The 23,276-nt window shown below is 38.9% G+C and overlaps 2 protein-coding genes across 2 annotated transcripts in view; one reads left to right on the forward strand and one right to left on the reverse strand.

Annotated features, from left to right (window-relative positions):
- Positions 1-6,606, reverse strand: part of EVC2 (EvC ciliary complex subunit 2) — a gene marked incomplete at its 5' end in the record, with an annotated part of 69,930 nt that extends 63,324 nt beyond the window's left edge. The window contains 2 exon segments of the mRNA XM_080588969.1: positions 3,577-3,631; positions 6,415-6,606. Coding sequence (XP_080445095.1) covers positions 3,577-3,631; positions 6,415-6,606 — 247 coding nt within the window.
- A 6-nt stretch (positions 6,607-6,612) lies between these two features.
- Positions 6,613-23,276, forward strand: part of EVC (EvC ciliary complex subunit 1) — a 54,533-nt gene continuing 37,869 nt past the window's right edge. The window contains 9 exon segments of the mRNA XM_080588972.1: positions 6,613-6,872; positions 10,520-10,630; positions 13,383-13,466; positions 13,996-14,228; positions 15,182-15,266; positions 17,475-17,573; positions 19,116-19,253; positions 21,190-21,348; positions 22,913-23,129. Of these exon segments, the coding sequence (XP_080445098.1) occupies positions 6,702-6,872; positions 10,520-10,630; positions 13,383-13,466; positions 13,996-14,228; positions 15,182-15,266; positions 17,475-17,573; positions 19,116-19,253; positions 21,190-21,348; positions 22,913-23,129 (1,297 nt within the window). The 5' untranslated portion in view covers positions 6,613-6,701.

Consider the following 23,276-nt stretch of genomic DNA (forward strand, 5'->3'; position numbering starts at 1 on the left):
CAGGCACAACACATTCTGCGGTTTTCAAGTTTATCCCAGATTTCTGTTCTGAAATTGTTTTTGTTACAAGTAATCTACTTGTCTGAGGTCTGATTTGTCTGAGGTTAGAAAATACAAAATACTAACGCTTGACTCCTGAGGCCTTTCACTAACAAGCATCCAGCTTTCTTTTTGATACCCTGCTGTTCAGAAACGAGAGCACAGCATTGTCAGTGCCTCTTCAGAGGTGCATCCCAATCCTTACACTGGCTCTGCACTCTCTTTATTCCTTCCACTCTCTTTTCTTATAGTTTCAATCTTTGCCACTTTTCTGGCTGTTAAAAAAAAAAAAAAAAAAAAAGACATTATTTGAGCTGCAGTCTTCACTTCCATTAGTTCCTAGATGGAAGCTATTCCCATTCCTTTTTGAAACAGAAATTTTGCTAAGCAGAGGAACAGTTTCAGCTGCACAGCCCAAATCTCAGCCCAGATTGCCAGGCTGCTGCTGGGAGCACCCGGGTACAGCACCTCAGGCCAAAACATTTCCCGGCGAGCAAAGCAGCAAGGCATAAGGCTTCATCGGGGGCTTTTCTGTAAACATCCCCAAAGATGTCAAATCAAACAGTTCATCAAAGAAAGGCAATAATTTCACTTTTTTTTTTTTTTGAGATGTGAGAAAATATAACTGTCTCCAAGATGAAATTTTCTTTGTTTTCCTTAATGACATAAATTAAACATTCCACACATTTACAGTCTACGATCAAGTTGTTAAATATTTTATCTCCCTTTCATCAGCATGTTATTAAAATATTTTCTCATTATTTAATCCTCCATAAACCGAATAGAAACAGACACACCAGAACCCTGTCTTAAATTGCATATTCCTAGATAATTACCAGCACTGGTAGGTTGACTTTGTATTGAATTACCAAAGGAAAACATGAAATTAAATATTAATGTAGCTGAAACAACTGGAGGATTGTCGTAATATTTTACCACACCAATATTTTCCTATAGCATTCACTCAGTCCCACAAACACACAGTGCCACAACAATGGAAAACGACAAGTGCACAATTGATCAGCACACTCTCAAATGCAAAACCAGATCAGAACAACAATTGAATGCTGCTCAAATTTCTTTGCTGCTACCCCCAGGCAGTCGTTTGCCAACTCCTTTGCTTTGTGCACTACTGCTTTGTGTGGTGATCTTCTGTTTTGGACTTCTAGCAGCCACAGTCAAGCCACATACAACACATTTAGAGAGGAGAAGTCTCCTACTACCACCTCTCATTGCACTTGCTTGCTGCAAATTACAGAGAGGATCCAATGTGGTACAAAATGCACCTACAGTGTGAAGTCTGCGGTGATGGTGGGTCTGTGTTCATATTGGCTGGAGATGGAAGAATAGGTATGCAAAAAAAGGAACTGTCCTCTATGATCAGTCCTTTGCTAAGATGTTAGTTTTGAGTAATGACAGGGACCTTCAGTGTTAGGTTCAGCCTTACATACTGGACTAAAAAGGCTGCATCCTGAACATGTTAGTGGTGATGATTAATACCCGTGGACGACCATTAAAAGGGTAGGCATAACACGCAAGAACTATAATGCCTTATTTGTTCTTGATAGCAGTTAGGATTATTATTAGGCGCAGCAATTAAGTAGGATGATACAAACTTAAATGGTCTTGTAATAGGTTTCCAGCAAAGACTCCAGTAGGTCCTTAAGGCCCCCATACCTTTACAACATCTCCTAACCTGTTAATATACAATAGAAGAGTGAAGACTGCGACAAGTTTGTGAAATGTCAAGTTAACTATTAAAAATTAATTGACACTAGGAGGAAAAAAGCAATTTAACAAAACATGTAAATTGTTAGCTCTCACTGGTTGTATATTTCAAGTCCCAAATCTGCAGTTTGATTTGCTTTTCCCCAAAATTTATCTGTAAAGCTTTGAATTATCTTGCTTTACTTCAGTGTGGAAGAAGAGTTGAATATACTTGTTTACTATGGTTTTGTTGTTGTTGTTTTGAATTATGCCTTGTCCTGAAAACCAACCAGGATACAAGATCCAATTTAAAGTCCATTCAATTACATGCAACAATGAACAAGCAAAGGTAGTAATTTACTGTATTCCAGTTTTGAATGCTGCTATTAGCTTTCCTTGTTACAAAGTCAAAGAAACTATTGGCATCGATGACACAAAACAAATCTACTTTTCATGCCTTGTTTTGATAAGTCAGGCCAGACTAGAACATAATTCTAAAAATCCACTATGTTCCCCAATCATATGGCTATTCTGGGGCTGTTTCTGTCATCTTATCCAGAAACAACTTGAAAAAACTTCAAGCAGAAACTATAAGATCAGTGTGCTGTCTCAAACAATTTCAATTCAATACACTGCCATTTTCAATGACAAATGTTTTATGCAGTTTTTCTTTCACTGGGAACTTCTTCAGTAGGAATAAACATTCTAGTATCTTGATTAAGCAAACCACTAAGAACTTAGCTGTAAATATGTTAAAATTTATGCTTACTAGAATGGGGCAATTCTCAGTCATAAAATCAGCACACGATTCAGTGTTTGTAGCAGCCCTTCCTTTAACATGAATATTTACCTACTAACAAAATGGAAAACTAATCAATCACTAACACAAGAATATACTCTCAAAATCCTCCAATTGCGCCACTTTGTCTAACACCATTAGGTTCTTCTGAACTATAAAACCGCATGCATTTCCTTTCTCAGTGGATAGTACCTTATTAATTTGCAACCCATCAGAAAGGAAGATGTGAGCAGCAAACATTATGTTGTATAAACACAGGAAAAAAAAAACAACAACAAGGAAGCTAAGCAAATCTGAATTATTTGCTTTCATATTTAAATTAATAAACTCATTTCTGAATTAGCCATGGCATAGGGCAAAGAAATTAGAGGCATCTCACTGGATGACTGCTTCAGAGCGTGTAATTTCTTGGCAAATGCATGTTACGGAATCATCTCCTGGGGAATGGCATCCTCTGCCATGGGGGAAGGGTCTATTACAGACATTACATTGCCCCTCTTAATATGCTATATGAGAATGTCATAACCTTTCAGCATACTCATCTCCACCACACTTCAGTGAAGTAGAACGCTGTTTATTATCTCCATGTAAAGAACACGAAGACCAGAGTCTCTGAGCAACTAAATGATTTGTTCAAATGTAGACAAAGTCTGGCATTCAGCCCTCTGATGCAGATCTTCTAAGATGTGACTCCTCTAAGTATAGGACCACCCTATTTCAACCAGATTAGGCAAAACCCACTAAATACGTGCTGTGTATTTGAGATCAGTAACCAGTACACTTGATACCCACTGTAAACAGTATTTGAACTTGTTATTTGAACTTGAACACTGGGACAAGATCTCAGGTACTAACCTTGATGGGATGCCTCCAGAACCAGACTGCTTCACTTTTTCTCCCTTTCCTTCCTCCAAAGTCAGAGAGCAAGTAAAATCTGGGCATGGCTTCAGAACCCTGCCCACCTACACACCTATCCCCCTGTAGAGCTGAGACCCCCACAGGCTGAAAATAGAGAGAAAACAATTGCATACCTGCCATTCCCAGGCATTCAGTCTCATTTTGTAGCCACAGATCATCTATAATAACCTAGAGTTAACAGAGAAGACAGCAATTATAAAAAAATATTTGTTTTCATAAATATTGCTTAATTAAATTTTTAAGCTGAATTTATGCTTTACAATTAGACAGAATCCTGTTCCACAAAGCCTTGAGTTTCCCAAAATTAACTAGTAGAAGAAATACAACACTGGTCTAGAGGCAGTTTTTCAAGCAGTATGAGGCACTGCTGCTTCCTAGCATGGGTATGCATGCCTGGGGCTCAGACTGTGTTCACAGTGGATATTACGAGGCTGAGACTCTGCACAATAGTGGAGCAGAAGTGTTTGCTATGAAGCATTAGTTTGTTCTTACAAAATAATAATTCTTGTCATTTCCAAATGCAGAACTGAGGACCCAGGAAAATCTTATCACTAGGAGTCAGCAGGAATTTGTCCATATCGGATGAATGAGTCTACACAGATCCATTCAAAGATCCCAGAGGCTAAAATCTGTAGCTTATGAGACTCCTGGCTGTGCCCAAACCATGGAGATCAGAAATCACAGCTCTAAAACTTCCGTAAAAGAAACCAGTGCTTTTAAGGATTTTAATGCCCAGTGTTTTGATCAGGATGTAGTAGTCACAAAAGCAAGTTCTCATTTAATAAAAATGTTTCCCTGTGGGAGAAAAGACAGTTACGAATACCAGCTGATTAACAGCCATCTTCTACGTCTGCTGAATGCATGTGAGTAATGTTAGTTCTGACTCATGTCAACACTACTGTTATAGTAGAGTGAGTTATGGGCAATTTTATTCTTCACTTGCTTGAGGAATTCATCATTTGGATTATTGCTAGAGCTGTAGCTTTAGTTAACCTTGTGTAGAAGCAGTTCTCACCTCCGATAGGACACTTTCCATCAACATAACAGAAAATGCAAGACGTTTCATAAATTTGGATGCACCAGGAGCCGTGGGTCTTAAGCAGAAAACAAGTACAGATAGCTAACTGGGAGACAGACAGCTCTTGTGGAGGAGGAAGAAAGGACAAAGAACTCTGAGAAGCCCTGGGATGCAGCTCGGGGAGGCACCAGGCACTGAGCTCTTCACTGTGTGCTATTTGCACCTCTCACATATCCAATTGTACCAATCTTCCTGTATAACAAAATTATTGCATGCAAACTAAATTATGCCAGAGATCTCTAGTTCCACGACTAATTTCTTCTCATTAGTTAAATGATCAATTAAATGAATCTGAGTTTTGACTAGTCAAAACACAAAAACCAACAGGAAACTCCATTAAAAAACTTAAACAAAAAAATTGCCTGGTGACGATATATATATATGTATATACTCACAAATTTGTCATATATATGGATATACAGCAATAGAAATCTCATTAGAAGGGAATTAACCTTTGCCAGATATTTATAGAGCAGTCTTTGAGGGAATGTGTACCAGTACAGTAAATGGCTGGAATGACACTAGTGTAAAACACTGATGAAAAGATAGTAGGACAGCCTTAAGTATTAACATAAATCTTGTTCATGAACATAAATACTAAACATGACTTTTCTGCAATACATGACATAGGCATTAAATGCCAACAGTTTCTTTGTAAATAAGCCTGTAACAGAAGTAGACAAACACTGGTTCAAGCATGTATAAAGACGTGTATAAAATGTGGCTTGCTAGCTGATCCTGCTTCCTACGAAATTTATGTACAAATGACTCAGGATTTCCAGAGACACCAGGCAGTCATTCATCTGCGGTTTTACAAGAGCTCACACAAAAACCTGTGGTGTTTGTATAGGCATTTGCATCAACTATGAATGACACTACAGCGCTCCTTGCTTTCTCTTCTGCCTTATCTGACATTCTGTCCTCACTACTCTGTGCTGAATATTTGACATATTTCTTCCAGTCTATTGTAGAGTGCATCCATAATACCAGAGGGCATCATGAGTAGCTCCACATCAGCCAACAGGGAGCCCAGTGCCAACCCTACAGGCCAGCAGTGACATTAAGCATCAAAAGTAATTAATTTAATGCAGCAAAATTGCCAGCACACATTTTCCCAAGTTTTACATTATTTTTATGGTGGAAAAAATAAGGTTTGGGGGAAAAAAAACACTGCTATTTCCTGCTGATTAGTGGTTTTTGTAATCAAAGCACACAGTAATTGTGAACTCCCTTCATCCTGCACCACACACGTTCTGGTACTCTTCACATGGTCAAAAGAAAACTGTGCTGGCACAGCCTGCTGGATAGATAACTAGAAACAGAAATAAAAATATGAGCTGTATCTTAAAACACCAATGGCATCCCTAACAGCAGGCTGACACCAGTGAGCCAGAGTGCTGTTATTTGATAACAAAATCAAATGCATCCGCTCAGGAAGAGATAAACGGTGTCAGTGTCAGCGCCTGGGGTTTTGCAGTGGCCCCATCATGCTGATCCATGGGAGGTGTTCCCATCTTCGACGCCACCACAGGGTCCGTGGTGCCTGCAGGGCCACAGAAGGGTGCCTGACATGGTTTTGGGTGCAGAGGATGCCTGCTAGAGCACCCACCCCACGTTGGACCTGGGAGCCTTCCCAGGGAAATTAGCTCCCTTTGCTTCAGTAGGGCAAGGCTTAGCCACAACTACTCGCACCACAGGGCCCTCCTGAGGCGAAAGAGATGGGACCAGCCTGCGACGACGGCTGCACCCCGGGCTGCCAAACCACCCGGGGCCACCACGCCGGGGCACCCCTCTGCCCTCAGGGGCCCCGAGGCTCCTTCCCCCGCCGCAGCCCCCTGAGGAGGGGCTCGGCCCCGCGGCGCCCCCGCCTTACCCCAGCCGCCGTCCTCCCGCAGGGCTCCCGGGGCGGGCCGGCCGGGGGGCGCCAGGCGGCCGCTCCGAGGGGCCAAGCGGGGAGCAGCGCCATGACGAGGGCGGCCAGCAGCCGCCGGGCCCCCCGTGGGGGCGCAGGGGCTCCGCGGAGCCCTCCTCGCCGCTGCCCCCAGCCAGGCCGGGCCGCAGCCATCCGCCATCGGTCTCCTCCCACGATAGGCGGGGGGAACGGGCGGCGGGACCTCCCTTTTCTCTCCCTCCCCTCCGGCCGAGCCGAGCCGGGGCCCGATGGCGGGGGTCGGGGCGTGCTTGCGGGCGGTGGGGCTGCAGTTCTGGGCCGGCTCGCTGCGGGTGCTGCCCGCCCTGCTGGCCCCCGCCGTGCTGCTGGGGCTGCTGCTGGGCGCCGCCGCCGCCGCCCTGCTCTGCCGCTGCGCCATGGGGCCGCGCCGGCGGAGAGAGGTACGGGGAGGCCGGGCGGGGAAAAGGGGCACCCGGGGGGCTCGGAGAAAGGACTTCAAGCGGCTTTGGGACGGGCCCCGCAGCGCTGCTGGCCCGGCCCGCCGAGGGGAAGCATCGCTGGGCCCCGGTCCGGCGTCGGATTAACTCCGGATCGGTTGCGGGTGAACTCAGCGGTGGGTGGGGTAGCTCGCGACACCCCTCTTTAAAGTGGTTTTACTGCTTACTCTATTAAAAACGTACCCAAAGTAAACGGGTTGACTCAAAACAAAACACAACAACATTGCTTTTGGAATGTAAACGGGTTGACTCAAAAAAAACACCACTGTTTTTGGTATAGATGTATTCTGAATAGTGCCCTCCTGACCTTTATCCCTGAAAATACCTTCAGCTGACCCACTAGTTGTCTCTCACAGCCATTACTTCGTGTGGAAGGCTGTACAGCTTTTTGGGGACTGTGGAAGATGAACCCCATTTGCAGAAACTTCCTGAGATACTTGAAAATGACCACTTGTTTGTTTCCACTCTGCAACAGGAGGAACAACTCGATTTCCAGAGCAGGGAAATGAACAGCGCAAGCAGAGAGGATGAATACTCACCCACAGCAATAAATTTGCCCTGTGGGTACACTCGTAGACGTGAGACACACAGGAGGCAGAATATATTTGACAGTTTACTCAATGCAAAAGTATCAGGGTTTTCTAAAGCGTATGATTTTGTTAATGGCATACCTGGCTCGCCGTTTTAAGGATGGGGGCGTAAGGCTCATACATCTTTATTACACAGAGCGTTTGTTTTGACCACAGAATAACAGAGGTAGCGCGTACCTGCAGAATCACTACCTGGCAGGTATGTTTTCTGAGAATTGTTACCAACTTCTGCTACCTTTGTGGACCACGTTTGGTCTCGGGTCATGTTGGGTTACCTGGGTGCAGCAGTGGTTGGCACAGCTGGGAAATTCGGAGTCCCGCAAAGCATTGTCAGTGTTCAACGGGGTGTCTGGTTCAGCCTGATTTTTAACTGCACCTTTTTTCAACTGTAACTGGCCTGCAGCACGTGCGTATCTGCTAGGGTTGATCATCACCAAGTATGACATAAGAGAAAAATCCTCTTGCTCCCAACTGCTTTTAAGTGGGAGGTTTGAAACTCTGTTTGAAGCCATGCTTTAGCCTAATAATGGATTCACTTCAAATGCTGGATCAATGCATCCTATGTGAGTGTAAGCCTCTCTGATTCAATTGCTCATTTTCCCTGCCTTAATAGACGATATCTTTATTGTACTGTCACTACTAACTCAAATATAGCCAAGTACAATTTTATCCTTTATGTCACTTATGTCAATAGGGAATAGAGGCTGTCAGTTCTCTCTGGCCCAGATCTTTAGATGCGTTTAGGTGCTTAAATGCCATTAAAATCAATGCTGCTGCTGTATAAGAGTTGTTTATTTCAAAAGAAAAATAAACTATCTGCTGCTGCATACAGAACACATTGCAGGGTGGTCAGATTGTATCCTAGGGGTCTGATTTCCCAAGTGCAAACAGGGTGACATTAAGCTCTACTCATTCCTTTCACATACTGTCTGCCCCACCTGTGCTGTGGAGCAGCTTACTGCATGTATAGCAGGTCTGAACTATTATTCTTACTGTATCATAGTTACTATATAGTTGCTACTATAATATGGTAGTATTCTGACTAGTTACTATATAGTTACTACTATAATATAGTAACATGCTCACTATATCATAAATACTATGTTGTTACGATTGTAATATAGTAGTTACTCTATTATAGCCTTCTGTACCCAGAATAAAAGCAGGGATATTTTACCTGTTTTACCATGTTGCTTCCCAAGCATCTGAGTTATACGTGCAGTGGGAGCAGGGCAAGTACCTGGAGTACAGAGCATCTGTAGGCACTGCAGTAAGCCACCAGCATTTGTCACTCAGCCACATTTAATCACTTCTATATATTCAGCCTGAATCTGTGGGGCTTGAATGCATGCAGTTAAGTGCCTTATTGGTGTAAGGATCTGTGCATACTGGGAAAGTTTTAAGAAAGCTTTACCATGGTAACTTCAGACATTACAGTGCACTGTAATGCATTTCTATCAATAAAACTCTCCTGTTAGACTTAATGGCGTTGCCTAGAGGCTCTTGTGACCCTTTGGGTTGGAGCTTGTCTCATTATGATATTAGATTAGCTTGAAGAAGTATTACAGTAATTACAGTTAGACTCAGTTTTATTAAACTTCTTAATGATCTAAAAGGGAAGCTCGGTAGCACTTCAGTTTCATTTGTAGATATTATTCAGGAGGAGTTGCAAAAACAAGGACGAAAATGGTGAGGAAAGGCATGAGATCAGAAATGCTAGCAAAAAATAAATGAATCCTGGAAAAAATGAAAACGCAGTACAAAACTGCAGAGATGAGAAAAGCAAATTCTGAATGGCTGTGGTGTGATGGACAGTGGTGAATCCAATGTGGCTAATTCCACAGCTGCCAGTCACTCGACCTAAATTTTGTGAACTTCTGGTTCAGGGCAAATAAGTGATAAAATTGAGAAAGTAGATTTGTAGCTGTTCTTTTGTCATTAATTGATTTTTAGAAAACAACATCTTAAATTTGGCATGTCTTGGAGACTTAACACAAGAACATGACCTGTATTATTGAGCACCTATGTTCCAGAGAGGTGACAGAGGCAAGTCGTAAGAAATGAAATCTATTCCAAGGCTAGGCAATTCTCTCAAGAAAATGGACTATTTTACATGCCAGGTGACCAAACAATTCAAGGAGAATTTTTCCATAAGACAGTTATGTGCATAGTGGCTGCAGCCATATAATTCGACTGCATCAGAAAGCAGTTAGTTGAACGAAAACCTGAAAAGTAAAAGAAAAAAGTCATCAGGGTAGGGTGGCTGCCCTTCTCCACAAGATCTTTTCCATCACTACAAGATTCCTTGCAGTGCTGCATTTGGATGCATTGGCTGGTGTTGTCATTTTTTGGTCTATGCTAGTGCACAGAGAAGCGTGCGTGCAGCACTTTGTGTCCTCACAGTTTGTGTCTGTACCAGAGTCTGTGTGTGTTTGTTAGGGAAGTAGGGACCAGTGATGTATGCTGCTTTTGGGGAAGGAGAATTGTAAACACTTTGTGATGGTTAGTTGTTCTTGACAGGAACTTTCCCACACAAAAAACTTCATTTAGGAAGTTTTTCTTCTGGCAGGTGAGCAAAAATATTGGGCATTCTCCTTGTTGCAAACAATTACAGACAATTTTAGTTAACTTGCTTTAAGTAAGGAGTTTGAACCAAGACTGCGAGCTCGATAGTAATCAGGAGTAAGACATTTTGAGAGCAGGTGGATTGATTTGACACATTCACAGCCTTCTACAAATTTTGGGGATAAAGTTCTACTTCCAGACTGACAAATCAAATTCATAATGTTCAGTAATTTAGAAAAAAATTATTCTTGAATATATAAAACTTTTTTTCATTCATTTTAAGTTCATATTTTTCCAAAATTATCATTTTCAACTGATACTGAAATCATTTTCAGAGTGGATGTGTGAGAGTATCCAGGCTGCTGTCAGAGATCTTCCAGGTGAATCTGTATGATCTCAGAGTTACATTTTACCTGTTTTCTCTCGGAATTTCAGAAGGATGATTCCCAGAGACTTCTGGAAAGCTTCAACTGTGATGAAAAAGAGCACACACTCACAAAAAGTAAAGCAGAGCCCTATACTTCAGAAGAGGAAATGGTGCTGGAGGTAAAGTTACATTCTTTTTGGTGGATGTCCATTTTTTTGGATGTAGTAATCGGTACATTAAGGGCCTTGTCCAAGCTGTCTTGATTGTAGTGGTTTGGAATTGAGCCCCTAAAAAACATTCAGGAAAAGTGTAAGGAGATTGAGCATCTTCTTAGGAATGCAACCATTTCAGGTATTCATTTCCCATATGAATTCTTTTTAATTTGAGCTGCTTGTTTGGACATTTCAGTCAAGATCCTCAGTTCTTTTTGGACGTGGGCTTCTTTTAGTTTAAGGTTTAGCATCCTTGATTTCAAAAGGTTGGTGAAAAAAGTTCACACTATTGACACAGGAAGAAGTACATAAGCACTGAAATCAGTCTTGGTAGTTAATAATGGATTCTTTTCTGGAGAAGTTTTATTAGAGAAAATTTGACAGTGACAAAGTTGTTTCATCAGATCTAATCTGGAACAAATACTTTTTCCTAGTGCCTCTTTAGGATATGGGTATAGATCTGGGTTGGATTGTATAGGTCAATGGAGGGACATAGAATAAATGAACCAAACTTAGTATGTTTGAGAACAGCATCTTTAATGTCATTCTCATACAGGAAACTCTCTCATCAAGTACTAGCTGAAGATAGAGTGCAGAGGTCAAATGACCACAAGTAGTGAAACACCCACTAGTAGTAAGCTGGGATTCAAGGACAAATAGAAAAATAATTTGGAGAGAATGTGGTAGAAGGTACAGGGTTAACCCACCCTCACTAAAAAATCCAAATAACTCTTTCTTTTTTTTTTGTGCTAATCTCAAAATAGTCATGAGAACCAGTCCTACCGTGTAGCTTTGCCTTTCACCCAAGCTGATTTTACTGCTCTTGAAGAAGCTAAAAGTTGAGGGTAGAAATACTTAAAAATTTTGCAGTCCAACTAACTCTGTTATGCATAAATTAAATACATGCAGAAAGTGTCAGTTAAAGCTAGACAGCCTGGTGCTTACCTTGTAATGAGGATTGGTTCCAAGACAAAGAGAAGATAGACATCATTGTAAACATTTTACTGTTGATTTAAATCCTGGCAGGCAATTAATCTTCATTTCAGTTTTGTGATGAAGAATGGTGACAAACTATGGTTGGTCCTTTTCCTTGAGTTAAATTACAGCATAACAAGTGAGCATTGAATAGATTCTCTTTTGGAGTGTAAATCCTGTGAGAGAAATTATGCAACGATATAAATGTATGAATATTACCAACCCTTTTGAAATGATACCACAGCCTTTAAAAGGTTATCCTTCACAACTATATCCATTTCCCAAACAAGCCAACTCATTTATAACACATTAAGAAGTAGCCTCGTTATTTGAAAGGGCTTTCTCCTGTCTATTTGCCAAACTACTGAAGTTATATGTGTTTTTTTTTTTCTATTCATTTGCTCCAGTTCCCAGAGGCTTTGGCTTTTACTGACATCAGATTGACAGTTCAGGAAGATGCATAGATGGAAAAATGCTTTTAGTTAGGTTAGAGCACTTCAGAAAAACAGATATTTTCATTCTGAGACCTTCCACACTGCAATAATACCACAATTACCGTATTAATAATAACTGTGTATTACTCATGCCTGTTGAGAAGCAGGATGTATGAGCTCCAGAATACTGTGGCATGGCTTTATGGCTTTGGACTGGAGCTGCTTTGCTTCCAGCCATTTCAGAGCAATGGATCTGTCGGGTTCTATCCCTGAATATGTAGCAGTGGGGCTACTTAGTATGAGCAAATGTTTTACATGCTGACCCCTTGCTTTTTACTTTATCAGTAAATCCAGAAATGACTTCTGGAAATAAATGAAATAGAGATGAAAAGGTGCAACAATAAAAGAGTCTAATGAATGACGTGGTTTGCTCCTCTCTTCCCATCTCTATTTTTAGATTCTATTAGTGATTTGATATTTCCTAGAAAAATCTATATAAAGAAAATTATTTTAACAAATCGGATTCTTTCATTTCATGTAAAAAAAAAAAAAAGAAAAGGGTTAGAACAGGAAATCTCCTAAAGCTTGGGTTTAACTACTCTATTTGTTGCATACAGCCAACCAACCTTTTAATTGGCCATGCATAACCTCACAAAACAAAGCTGATTACCCCATTGTTCCAGTGCATAAAGCAGTGGATAGGAGAGAGGAGGAGCACAAAGTCAGACTATGTGAAATAGCAGATTGTATGAAAAGAATGAACTCTCTATAAAAAGTTCTTTGGAGGAACATGGGTATTTTCTCTAGATTATAGGTGAGGGTTGCACTATAAAAGCTCTTCCTGGAAAAATGACTAGTTTTGTTTAATCTATTGTTTCTTTATTTAAATTGAAAGGCAGAATTTATAGCCATGATGATATCTGTGGAGCTTATTCCTCAGTACTTTCTATTATTAAGATTATTTCAATCTCCCATGTGAAATCTTTACTTGCTGCTTAAAGGGAAAAGAAAGGAAATGAAAATAACTTGTGAATATAATAAACTATTGCTCATTTTTCCTTGCAGGCATGAAAAAATTTTGGAGCAGTGCTAATGACAGACTTCTCTTTTCTGAGTTTTAAACTCTGACCTGAATTGAGTCCTAGGAGAAGACTCCTCATGCCAAAGCTGAAAGTCAATAAGCATTCTGTTATCAATTGGAATTTCTGGGTTATATAACCAAAAGTGGCATGCAATACTTATAGTGAAAAACCATCAGGTCCACTGCCATTCTCAAACTTTAAAGTAGTTTTCTGTTCTTTTCCATACAGGAAAATGAGTCTCCTCTGAACAGTAACATCACGGCATTTGCATTAAAGGCAAAAGTCATCTATCCTATCAATCAGAAATTTAGGGTAAGATTTTAGACTCTACTTGTAAATATTAATAACAAACGTTCTGTGTCAAAGTAAATTGCAGAATCAAGTACCAGAAGAAAACTTACTGCCAATCTGCTTAATAGGGATCTTTGTTTATAGTCCATTGACTCAGGGTTTATTCTGTAAGGCATCAGCTGCTTTCATCTCCCCCTGAAACCTGCAGTGCTTTACATGATGTCCAGTCAATTTTCACTGTAGTCAAGAAACCTTTTCTTCCCATTAACATTAATGAAGGTTGTATCTGTCCAAGGAGACACAAGAAACACCCCACAAGGATCTGCCCTTCAGTAAGGAAGAATGCCCCAAACATATAACCTCAACAGAAGAGTGCTTTTCCAGGCAATGCAGAAACCTGTCAGGATGATAAATGTTAATTTATGTGGAAACACTTTCACTGTGTATGTTGTTTAATTTTTTGCTTGAAAGCAAACACTGCAAATTGATGAGATGTTTATCTCCAGATTGTGTTGTATTAATTAACCTTGTAAATTTTCTTTGACTGTAGCCTTTGGCAGATGGCTCGTCCAATCCATCTTTGCATGAGAATCCAAAGCAGGCAGTTCTGCCTAATCAGGTAATGGAGACATCTACGTCAGGCAGCCTGGGATCCCTTAGCCAGGGAGACAAGGAGGACTGTAGTTCCTCCACAACGATACATTCCACAACAAGTGATGACAGATTTCAGGCTCGAGCCTTCGTCAAGGTGACCTGCTTCCCTGAAGTGCTAACGTGTGAGAGGTAAGCAGTAAATCTGTCCTCATGTTTGGTTGTTTCCTAGTGCCCTAGTGGTTTTCAGGACAACCAGTAAAAGTCTGGCATAAATGAAAGACTGGGCTTGTGTGCATACATTCACCACATCGAGACAGGGTTTTGGCCTATAGCCCTAAAGCAATGGTTGGAGAGACTAAAGAAATGCATCATGCTGTACGCTGAAAGTCAGTTTATTCTTTATGAAATTTGGGGACTCAGAACTTCAGAAAAGAAGTCTCATGAAAGGGGTTATCACTGTTACGATAAGGAGATCCCTTTGTTTTGTCTTGTGTGCTCATTTCACTCGTGTAGTGGATTGTTGCTCAGCTGGAGCCCTCTGCACTGTACAAAATCAAGTCACACAACTTGTGTCTTGAGAACAGCAAATGGCGGAAGTGTGTTCTCTTTGTTTTAGTAGGAACTATTCCTGTCATGTCTTGATACTGTACGCTTCTCAGATGCACAGTTGATTAAGTATGTAGAGCTAATCTAAATGGACTATCAGCTCTATTTTTCTTTTAGCTACACAACAGTGAGATACCCTTAGATGAATACGTCTGTATTCTCATTAGTGAAAATAAAGAAAATTGTATTTATGTCACCTTGAGGACTGAGGAAGGAACTAGCAATGAAAAATTATTTTCTAAATGTCCACTCTTATGACAACCATTTTAATTAAAAGCTTTGTTTTTGCTTTGTTGTAGCCATTCATGCTTATAGTTACCATTCCTTTTTCTGAAGAGAACTGCATCTCCAACTTTGTATGTAGAGATATTTTATCTGAAATAGAAGGCAATGTAGAAATGAAGTGACTCAGCTGCTGTTCTAGGGGCAATGCTTTTAGAAGAATTTAGCAATTAAATGAAACCATTATATGTTGTTGCTCTTTTATGTGATCTTTATTTAGATTGATTTTAACACTTTTTAAATCTTTGTTTTAGTTTTGATATTAAGCTCTGCCTTTGCAGTCTTCTTTTAAAAGATCTCATGCTTCTTGATACTGAGCTCAGAAAAGAAAAACATGTGGTAGGTACTCATGTCTCATTTATAGATATTTGATGATATTTGAACATATTAGTTCAAAATATATGATATTTGAACATATTAGTTGAATATCAGTTTAGGGAATAATCAACATTAACCACTGGCTACATTGGAAGTAGTTTAGCAGAGTTGTACCTTTATAGTATTCTGTATTTTTCCTATCTGTTCTGCGTGTGTATGATCTTCACAAAGGAGTAAAATATAATGAAATATATTGGGCTATGATATACCGGAGGCCAAACTGCATAATCTAACAATTTTAATTTTTATTCCGGATAATAATATGTAGTACTTGGGATTCACAAAAAGAGAAAAAAAATAAAATGAGTTTATGTTTTTGGGACAATGCTTATACATTGCAGCTCCAGGGACCCTAAGTGTTTTGGATAAAATTGAAAATTCAGTTCAGCAGAATCAGTACTATTGTGAGAAGTACAATAGTCTTGATTTTGTAGGGCAAAGGAACTAAGGTACCCTTTTAAACCATAGATAGATACCTTCATCAAGTCACAGCATCCAAAGCTGACAGGAAGAAAAAAAGGATATATACAATTAAAGCCACAGAATACTTGGTTAGGAGAATTGTTTATGGTAACTAATTGCGATCAAGTGCAGAATCAATACCATAAATGAGTTTTAGCACAGGTAATATAAATCTAGACATACAGTACGTAGATTTCTCCTCCCCTTCTTTCCTGACCTTAGACTGATCATTCGTGATATAATTTGTTGAAAGTGCTAGGAATATTTCAAGACGTGAGATTTACTGAGCTAATTTATAAACAATCCTAAAGAAGAAGCATGAAAGTAAACCTGGAAAGCAATTTCACTTCTGATGGGTTTTTACTCAGTGAGTAGATGAGAAAGGGAACTTGAGATCAGCTTCCAGAAAGACATTTAGTTTGACTAGGGAAGGTTAAACTTGATCTCAAAGTTAATCATCAATTTGTAAATGAAGATAAAATAACAACATGGTGATGTAACCACAGAAACACTGAGAAAAAAAAAGCATTTAACACACTTTGTGGCCCACCAGAAATTACCACAACAGGCTGGTGACTTGACCTTTAGCTGAAGCTTTGAATAGATTCGTATTTTCTCTAGAAGGAAACAAAGGCAAAAAAAGCTGGGGAATAGTTCCTTCTTTTTCCACTGTCATTTCTCTGACTTCAGAGTCAGTCTTTCTTAGAACCAGGTCTAGGAAAAGGAAACAAATCCTCTTTCATCAATGCTTTCCTGAATTCTTCAAACACACACACCCTTTCTGCAGTACTTTGTGTACTTGGTGCTTTGTGTTCAAAACTTTGCAAAATCTTATCCAAAGCATTGTCAAGTGAGATCCAAAACATGGCTACGTTAGCATTTTCTCTGCTGGGCAATAATGATAACATATTTCCCAGATTTTGCTCTTTTTTAATAGGTAAATGTGTTTTTATTTGTTTTTACATTAAATGTTAAAAATAGATAACTTCTGCATCATCTGTTTTCAAGTACATGAGTAATATGCAAGTGGCTGTTAAATTTAATGTTTTTGCCTTCATCTTGGAAGAGCATCTTCTACAGCAGATAAGTAAATTGTCTGACGTTTTAAAACAGTCAAGGGGGTAAGAGGTTAATGAAGAATTATCCTCGGGTTCAAAAATATCTTTTTGAAGAAACTAGTCTTACAATCTTAAATAAAAGAAAAAAAAAAGAAAATAGTCATATCTTTTGTAAAAGAAGGTAGCTAAAACTTGAGATGACTACTTTTGGGTTACAGGTTTTATATAAAAATGTTTGATACTTTTTCTTCAACTACAGTTGAAATCATTGCAATGAATATATTAGTATCCTTCATCTTAGGGGTTCGTTAAACTTTAGAAAAATGGGCTTTCTATTTTTAAGTGATTTGTACTCTCCAGTAAAGGATAGTTTCAAATGTGTCAGTTTGGTTACAAGGATATATTAGATTAGTCCTTGTCTTCGTATGAACATAACACCATCTTCCAGTACTCTTACTGAAGACAAAGCCAAAGAATTTTTTGTAATGGAAATACTACAGAGTTGCTGATGATGTTTCTGTTATTTTCTTATGACTCACTACAGTCTCAATGATTGACTTCAATCCACAAAACTTATATCCACACAACAATATCCATATCATGTTCAGTAGGCACTTACCATGAGTTTTGTTTCTTTCCATTTAAATAGATGTTTATTCAGATTCTCAAAATATACCTCACAGACTTCTGTCATAAAAAGAAGATTAATGATGATTTGTTCAAGAAGATCCTTTTAATTCAGGAAAATGTAAGTGTTTTTGTTGGTTAACATTTCAGACAACAAAACATAGGAGTTAATCCCACCAACTGGTGCGGGCTGCCACAGCAGGCTATCTCACCTACTATTTTTGAACAGCAATGTCATTTGTAATCTATTTCAGAAGAAGTTCAAAGAAACTCGCTTGTTAGTTGATCCTCTACATTACCTCTCCATGACCTTGTTTGCATTTCCTCTTTGCTGTTGTCTGAGGAGATCAGGACAGCAATGTGTCTAATCTGTTAAGAACAGAAGTATTTTGTAGTTGAATCCACTCAAGTAAACAGAACACCATGAATCTTATTCACTCAGAATTAATAATTTCTAATTATCAGGTCTTCATCTGGTCCCATGAATTATAATTTATAATAAAACAGCAGGAAGTACCAGAAGGAAACTCAGGGTTTCTATCAACAGAAAATATACATAATGTCCTCTTTGTCCCTTTTTCTTCCATATACTTTTATCAAAATCCATTTTCCACTTCTGAACCAGAAGACGTATGTATACAGTCAACATGCATTTCAGGTGGAGTCACAATACTATTTTAAATATTATTAGGAGGAAAAAAAAGGCTTTACAAAACTGAACAAAATAGGAGAGCTGCTGATTCCACATTCCATTTTCCAGATCAGAATCACAGAAAAGTCTACATTGAAAGACACCCATGGAGATTTACTAAACTTCTGTAGGAAGCAAGGCCGTCAGTAAAGTTATCCAGTGTCCTGTCAAGCCAACTCTTGAATATTTCCAGTGAAGGGGAGTACACTATTTCTCTGGGCAGTCTAGTCCAATATCTAACTGCACTCACAGTAGTGTTTGGTTGGTTTGTTGTTGTTTTGCATCGATTTAATGCATTGACACCCAAGGTTGTGTGATATAAAAAATAAATGCTTGTTACATAAGGCATGTTTAAGCAACTGAAGGATCATACATTGCAGTACCAATCTACTAAGTAAGGGCAGAGGAGTAGTATTTGTCGTTATTATTAGCTCTGAGGAAAAATCATTCAGGTTTCAACGTATTGAAAAACTTGAAAACCCAGATAATCATGTAAACTACATTTTGTCACTTATGAACATTACAGGTATGTTCATCCATGTGTGTTAGCACTCCGCAGGCAACACTATCTGATTAGCATATCTGGATGCTTACCTGTACTTTTAAACATACATGTACACTCATAGCTGCCATGTAAGATGGGGCATGTGTGTTAAAATTGAAACATTTGTGGATAGATTCAGAGTACAAAAGCTCATGGACCAGTATTTACTAAAACTTGAGTTCAGTGGAGATGAACAACAGTACTTACTAGCAGAAATGTATATATTTGTATTAAGTGTAAATCAGAGCTGCCATATACTTCAAGTTTTCTTTCCCTGCTGCTGGAAGTGCATTACCCAGAGAGCGAGCTTTCTGAATCCTGTTGTTCAGTTTCTTTGTCATATGCAAGAATCAACATACAGATACACCCCCAAAATTAGAAATAATATATGTTTTCCAGTTTAACAAATCATTTGCTTTTTTTTTCAGGATTTTGAAGAATTACAGAAGCAACTTGATTGTAGACTCCAGAATACTGAGATGTCAGGAGCCCATAATTCAGAGTACCAAACTCTAGAAGACTTAGAAAGGAAAGAAAGGGAATATTCTGAACACATAATAGACAACGTAACTTTCTAATTTTTCTCTCATAAAATTTTATTCCAATGTTATTCTTTTGATGGGGAATGTTTGTTTTTGTTTTTGTTTTTTTTAAATGCTTTTTTAACTGTTGTGTTGACTAATCCACGGTTAGTACTTCAGATGTCCATGAGTTCTGAAAACATTTTTTTATTGCTCTGGCAGAGTATTTTGAACTCCAGCAACAGGCAGCCAAACATTTTTTATACAAACACTTGTTTTATCACACTGGGTTTAGAGATGAAAAATGTCTACTGCTTGTTGGATGGTAAGATATATTTCAAGCCTAGGTGTATAGTCTGACTTCCAGGAATTTTATCATAGCACCTTGTTTTCTTCAATACTGTATAACTGAAAGAGTATTAAGAGAATATAATTTCTTTTCAGCTGAAATAATTACTAAGAAAATAATTATGTACAACCTTTTCGTATACTTTGCATATTTGCATTAGCAAAGCATTTTGCTTTAGCGGTTTTGCACATTTACATGCTTTTAATGTAAAAAAGCTTAATTGTAGGCATTTAAAAAAATGCAAGTTTTTTTCTCTTCAGTAGTATCCCTGTATCCAAACTAGCTTGTTGTCCAGAAAACTGGAGGTTAAAAATATTCTGCATATTATTTCCCAGTATACCACATAACCTGGATGATAATCTACTTCCCAGTCCTGTTTCTGAGGTTTGAGCAAATTCACTGCTGATGAAAATGAGAGACTGACAAGTCAAACTGATGGCTCTGTGGGCTGCCTGCACTGATTGACCACAGCACTTCAGCTCTGAACTAAACAGTCCATTATCTCAGCCTTGGGCCTTTCTTGTAGAGGAGTTAACATTTTTTAGTGTCTGATGGTTAAGTGCTTCACTAGAAATTTTCTCAGCTTTCTTTTGGTTCTCTGTGCATTTCGCTTTATAGGGGAAGAAGTCCTAGTAACGATGGTAGACCTTTGTGAGGTTTCTTTTACAGTTTAATTTTGTTCTGTGAGAAGTTGATTGTTTAGCGTTCTGCAGTGTTAGTCACATAAAAACTCCCCAGCAGCCTTGCTGAGCAACATGAGGCAGTTATTCACTGATGGCAGTCATCCTTCAGTGGATCTGTCACTCTTAATGACAGCAGAAGCTTTTTATCTGTGTTTAGAATTATTTCCCTCTATGCAGATTCTTATACATCAGGACCTTGAACTAATCCACTCTCTCCCAGTAATATAAAGGTTTCCTTTGCCATATAACTGCAGAACTCACAGAACTTTAACATAAATCTTGGTGACAAATACATTTTCTTATCTTTATGCATACTAGTAATCCCACTGAAGCCCACAGAACATTCACAGTTGTGCACAGTCATAAGTGTTTGTGGGATCAGAGCCTAAAACTAGAAATTGCCCTTACAATAATATATTAGAATCGACACATGCACTCTGCCGATACTGCATAAAGTAGTTAATTCTGGTACAGTTAATAAAGTCATTATGTAGCATGTAGCTGTGAAAGGTTTTGATGGTGAAAAACAGTGACGATTTTTAGTTTCCTTTTTCAGCAAAAATCACGTTTGACTGGTGTTCCTACTCTTATAGATGAAGAAACTTTCCAGAAAATAAGTTTGTTACCCTTTCTACTTTTCCTATTAACACTAACAATATCATGGGCTTTAGCAGATGCAGTATGTGGAGAAGTAACAAACTCAGGATTTGTTACTTCTAAAAAGTCAGGATTGGCCAAACATACAACATACTGTTTATGTGCCATCAACACGTATATCATCATACGGTAAATAGTCTCAGGATAATGCTTTCTGCTGTAATTAACACTGATAGCTGTGTATAGTTGCAGTGACTTGAATCTCATAGTAGACTCATATGCCTCTCAGGGTAATGAAATACTAGATGATTAATGAGGGAAAATGGATTGTTGTTTGATTCGTATTCGACAGATGGAAGCTTTCTGGAAGCAGACTGACAAAGCCCAGCAGGTTTTTTTGGACCAATCAAAATGCTCAAGTGCCAAAGCAACAAAGATAACGATGGATCTGACCGAGAGGATGATTGCAGTAGAAGGCTTATTAAATGAATGCCAGGATTTGCAGGCAATGGTAAAGTACAAAAAGAAGTGAAAGTTGAGAAATCTGTAGTCAATCTGAACACAAAGCATGATGCAAGTGTACAGAGTCTGTCAGTCCTATCTTCAGAATGCTGTAGACTGCTTACTCCAATTGTGTTTCTTTCAGCTTCATTGCAAAGACTTCAGCTTCTGTTGGCACTTTATAAAGACTCACAGGAGGGTGAACTCTCTCCCCATCAGTTCTAACTCTCAACATACAGTTTAGGCAGTCATGTTAGGAAAAAGTGACGTGCACGATATAAATTCAGCCAGTGAGCCAGGAGCCAAGAGCATTAGATCCAGTGTGAGGGAGAATCATTACCATGGGCATTAGGACATTTTTTTTCTTTCAAAATATTTATTACACTTTGACTGAGAAATTCTAATTTAGATTGAGATTGTCATTTGAGGGCAATTCTGTGTGTCCAGTGACTTTAACTGAAATTGAAAACCCTTAGCATCTCTTAGGAGTATGGTCTTAAAAAGGAAAAATACGCTTATAGATGCATCAACACTGTGCTTTTTGTTCTGTTACCTTGCCCATATCTTTGCTTTGCTTTGCATAGGAGATACTGAAAGAGTTACTTAGAATTTATAGATTAACAGTACAATCAGAATCTGTCCCACTGCATTTTCTAGTAACTTGGAGAATAAGTGGTTATTAGCTTTATTTTGATAACTAATAAAAAAATGCAGTGATTATTAACTTGTTCATTTTGCAGCTAAGTAAACCAAGCTGGCCATATATTAATATAATCTTTGCAGCTGCTCACACTTGACCCACGCTGTGCTTTTGTACAGTAATTCTTTCAAGTGGGCAGTCTTCAAATGAGGTGTTTGGATACAAAATAGAGCAAATATTCCTGCCTGAGGTCACTACCATTATACTTGCATCTCATTGCAAAGTCAGAGTCTGTGTGTCTCCATTAACTAGAGTAGTTGTCATGCTCTTTCCAAACTACATCGTTTACCAAAGTAGTTCCAGTTTCACACAGGAAATTTTGCTTCCTACTATAATCCTGGGCTTCTCTAATAATGCAATGGAAGCTACTAGGTCATAAGCAGTTACAGTCATTTTTTGTATATTTACTGAACTCCAGCTAACCACACACTTGATGGAATCCCAGCAGTGTCAAAATGAGATATGTGTTCTCAATTCAAAATAAAAGCATGCAGTTGTGTGCCATACAGTATCTTGAAAAAAGGTCAAGGATTTCCATGTTGTCCTTCTCTCCATCTTTACCCCATGAGAATCTGAGTTTGTTCTGCAAGCTTGTTATTGTTTTTTTCCCTCTTTAACATCTTGACATTGCAGGTAGTGAAAAGAGTAGTAGGTTTAAATTTGCTTTGTCAAGTGAATGTGCACTAAAACCTGCTGCTATCCTAAACAGGTCAAGATTTTCTGAAGTATTTAAGTACATCAAGGTTATTATCCATGCAGTCTTGAGAAGCCTTCTGAGTTTTTTGCATTGTTGGGAATTGAATAATAAAAGGACAAGCACAACCAAAGACCCATTCTTAGTTTCTTAACAGGATTATTTGTTTGTTTGTTTTAGGACATTCAGGAAAGGTTATTTAATTGGGAGCTTATGGTGAAAATGATTGATTCATTGAAGTCCTATATACCAGAAGAGTGTAAGTGTAGATTAAATATTGTCTCAAATATTCTGGACCATTTAACTGTAAAGAATAATCTCTCAGTCCGACAAAAGGAAGAACTTTTAACAGACCTGCACAAGGCATTCTGGGAACAACTAGCACATTTCACTAATGGTGAGTATGTAGACAGGAGGTCATGACTTAACTAATTTGGGTATGAGTTGTCGTAATTTTATTAAGCAGTACAAAAATTACAGCTTTGGCCCTATATCCCTCTGTTTTAAAAACATTGATGAATTGGCCGAGAATTCTGTTATTGTG

This window comes from Anser brachyrhynchus (genome assembly GCF_964034855.1).
Source record: "Anser brachyrhynchus genome assembly, chromosome: 4".
Classification (NCBI taxonomy): Eukaryota; Metazoa; Chordata; class Aves; order Anseriformes; family Anatidae; genus Anser; species Anser brachyrhynchus.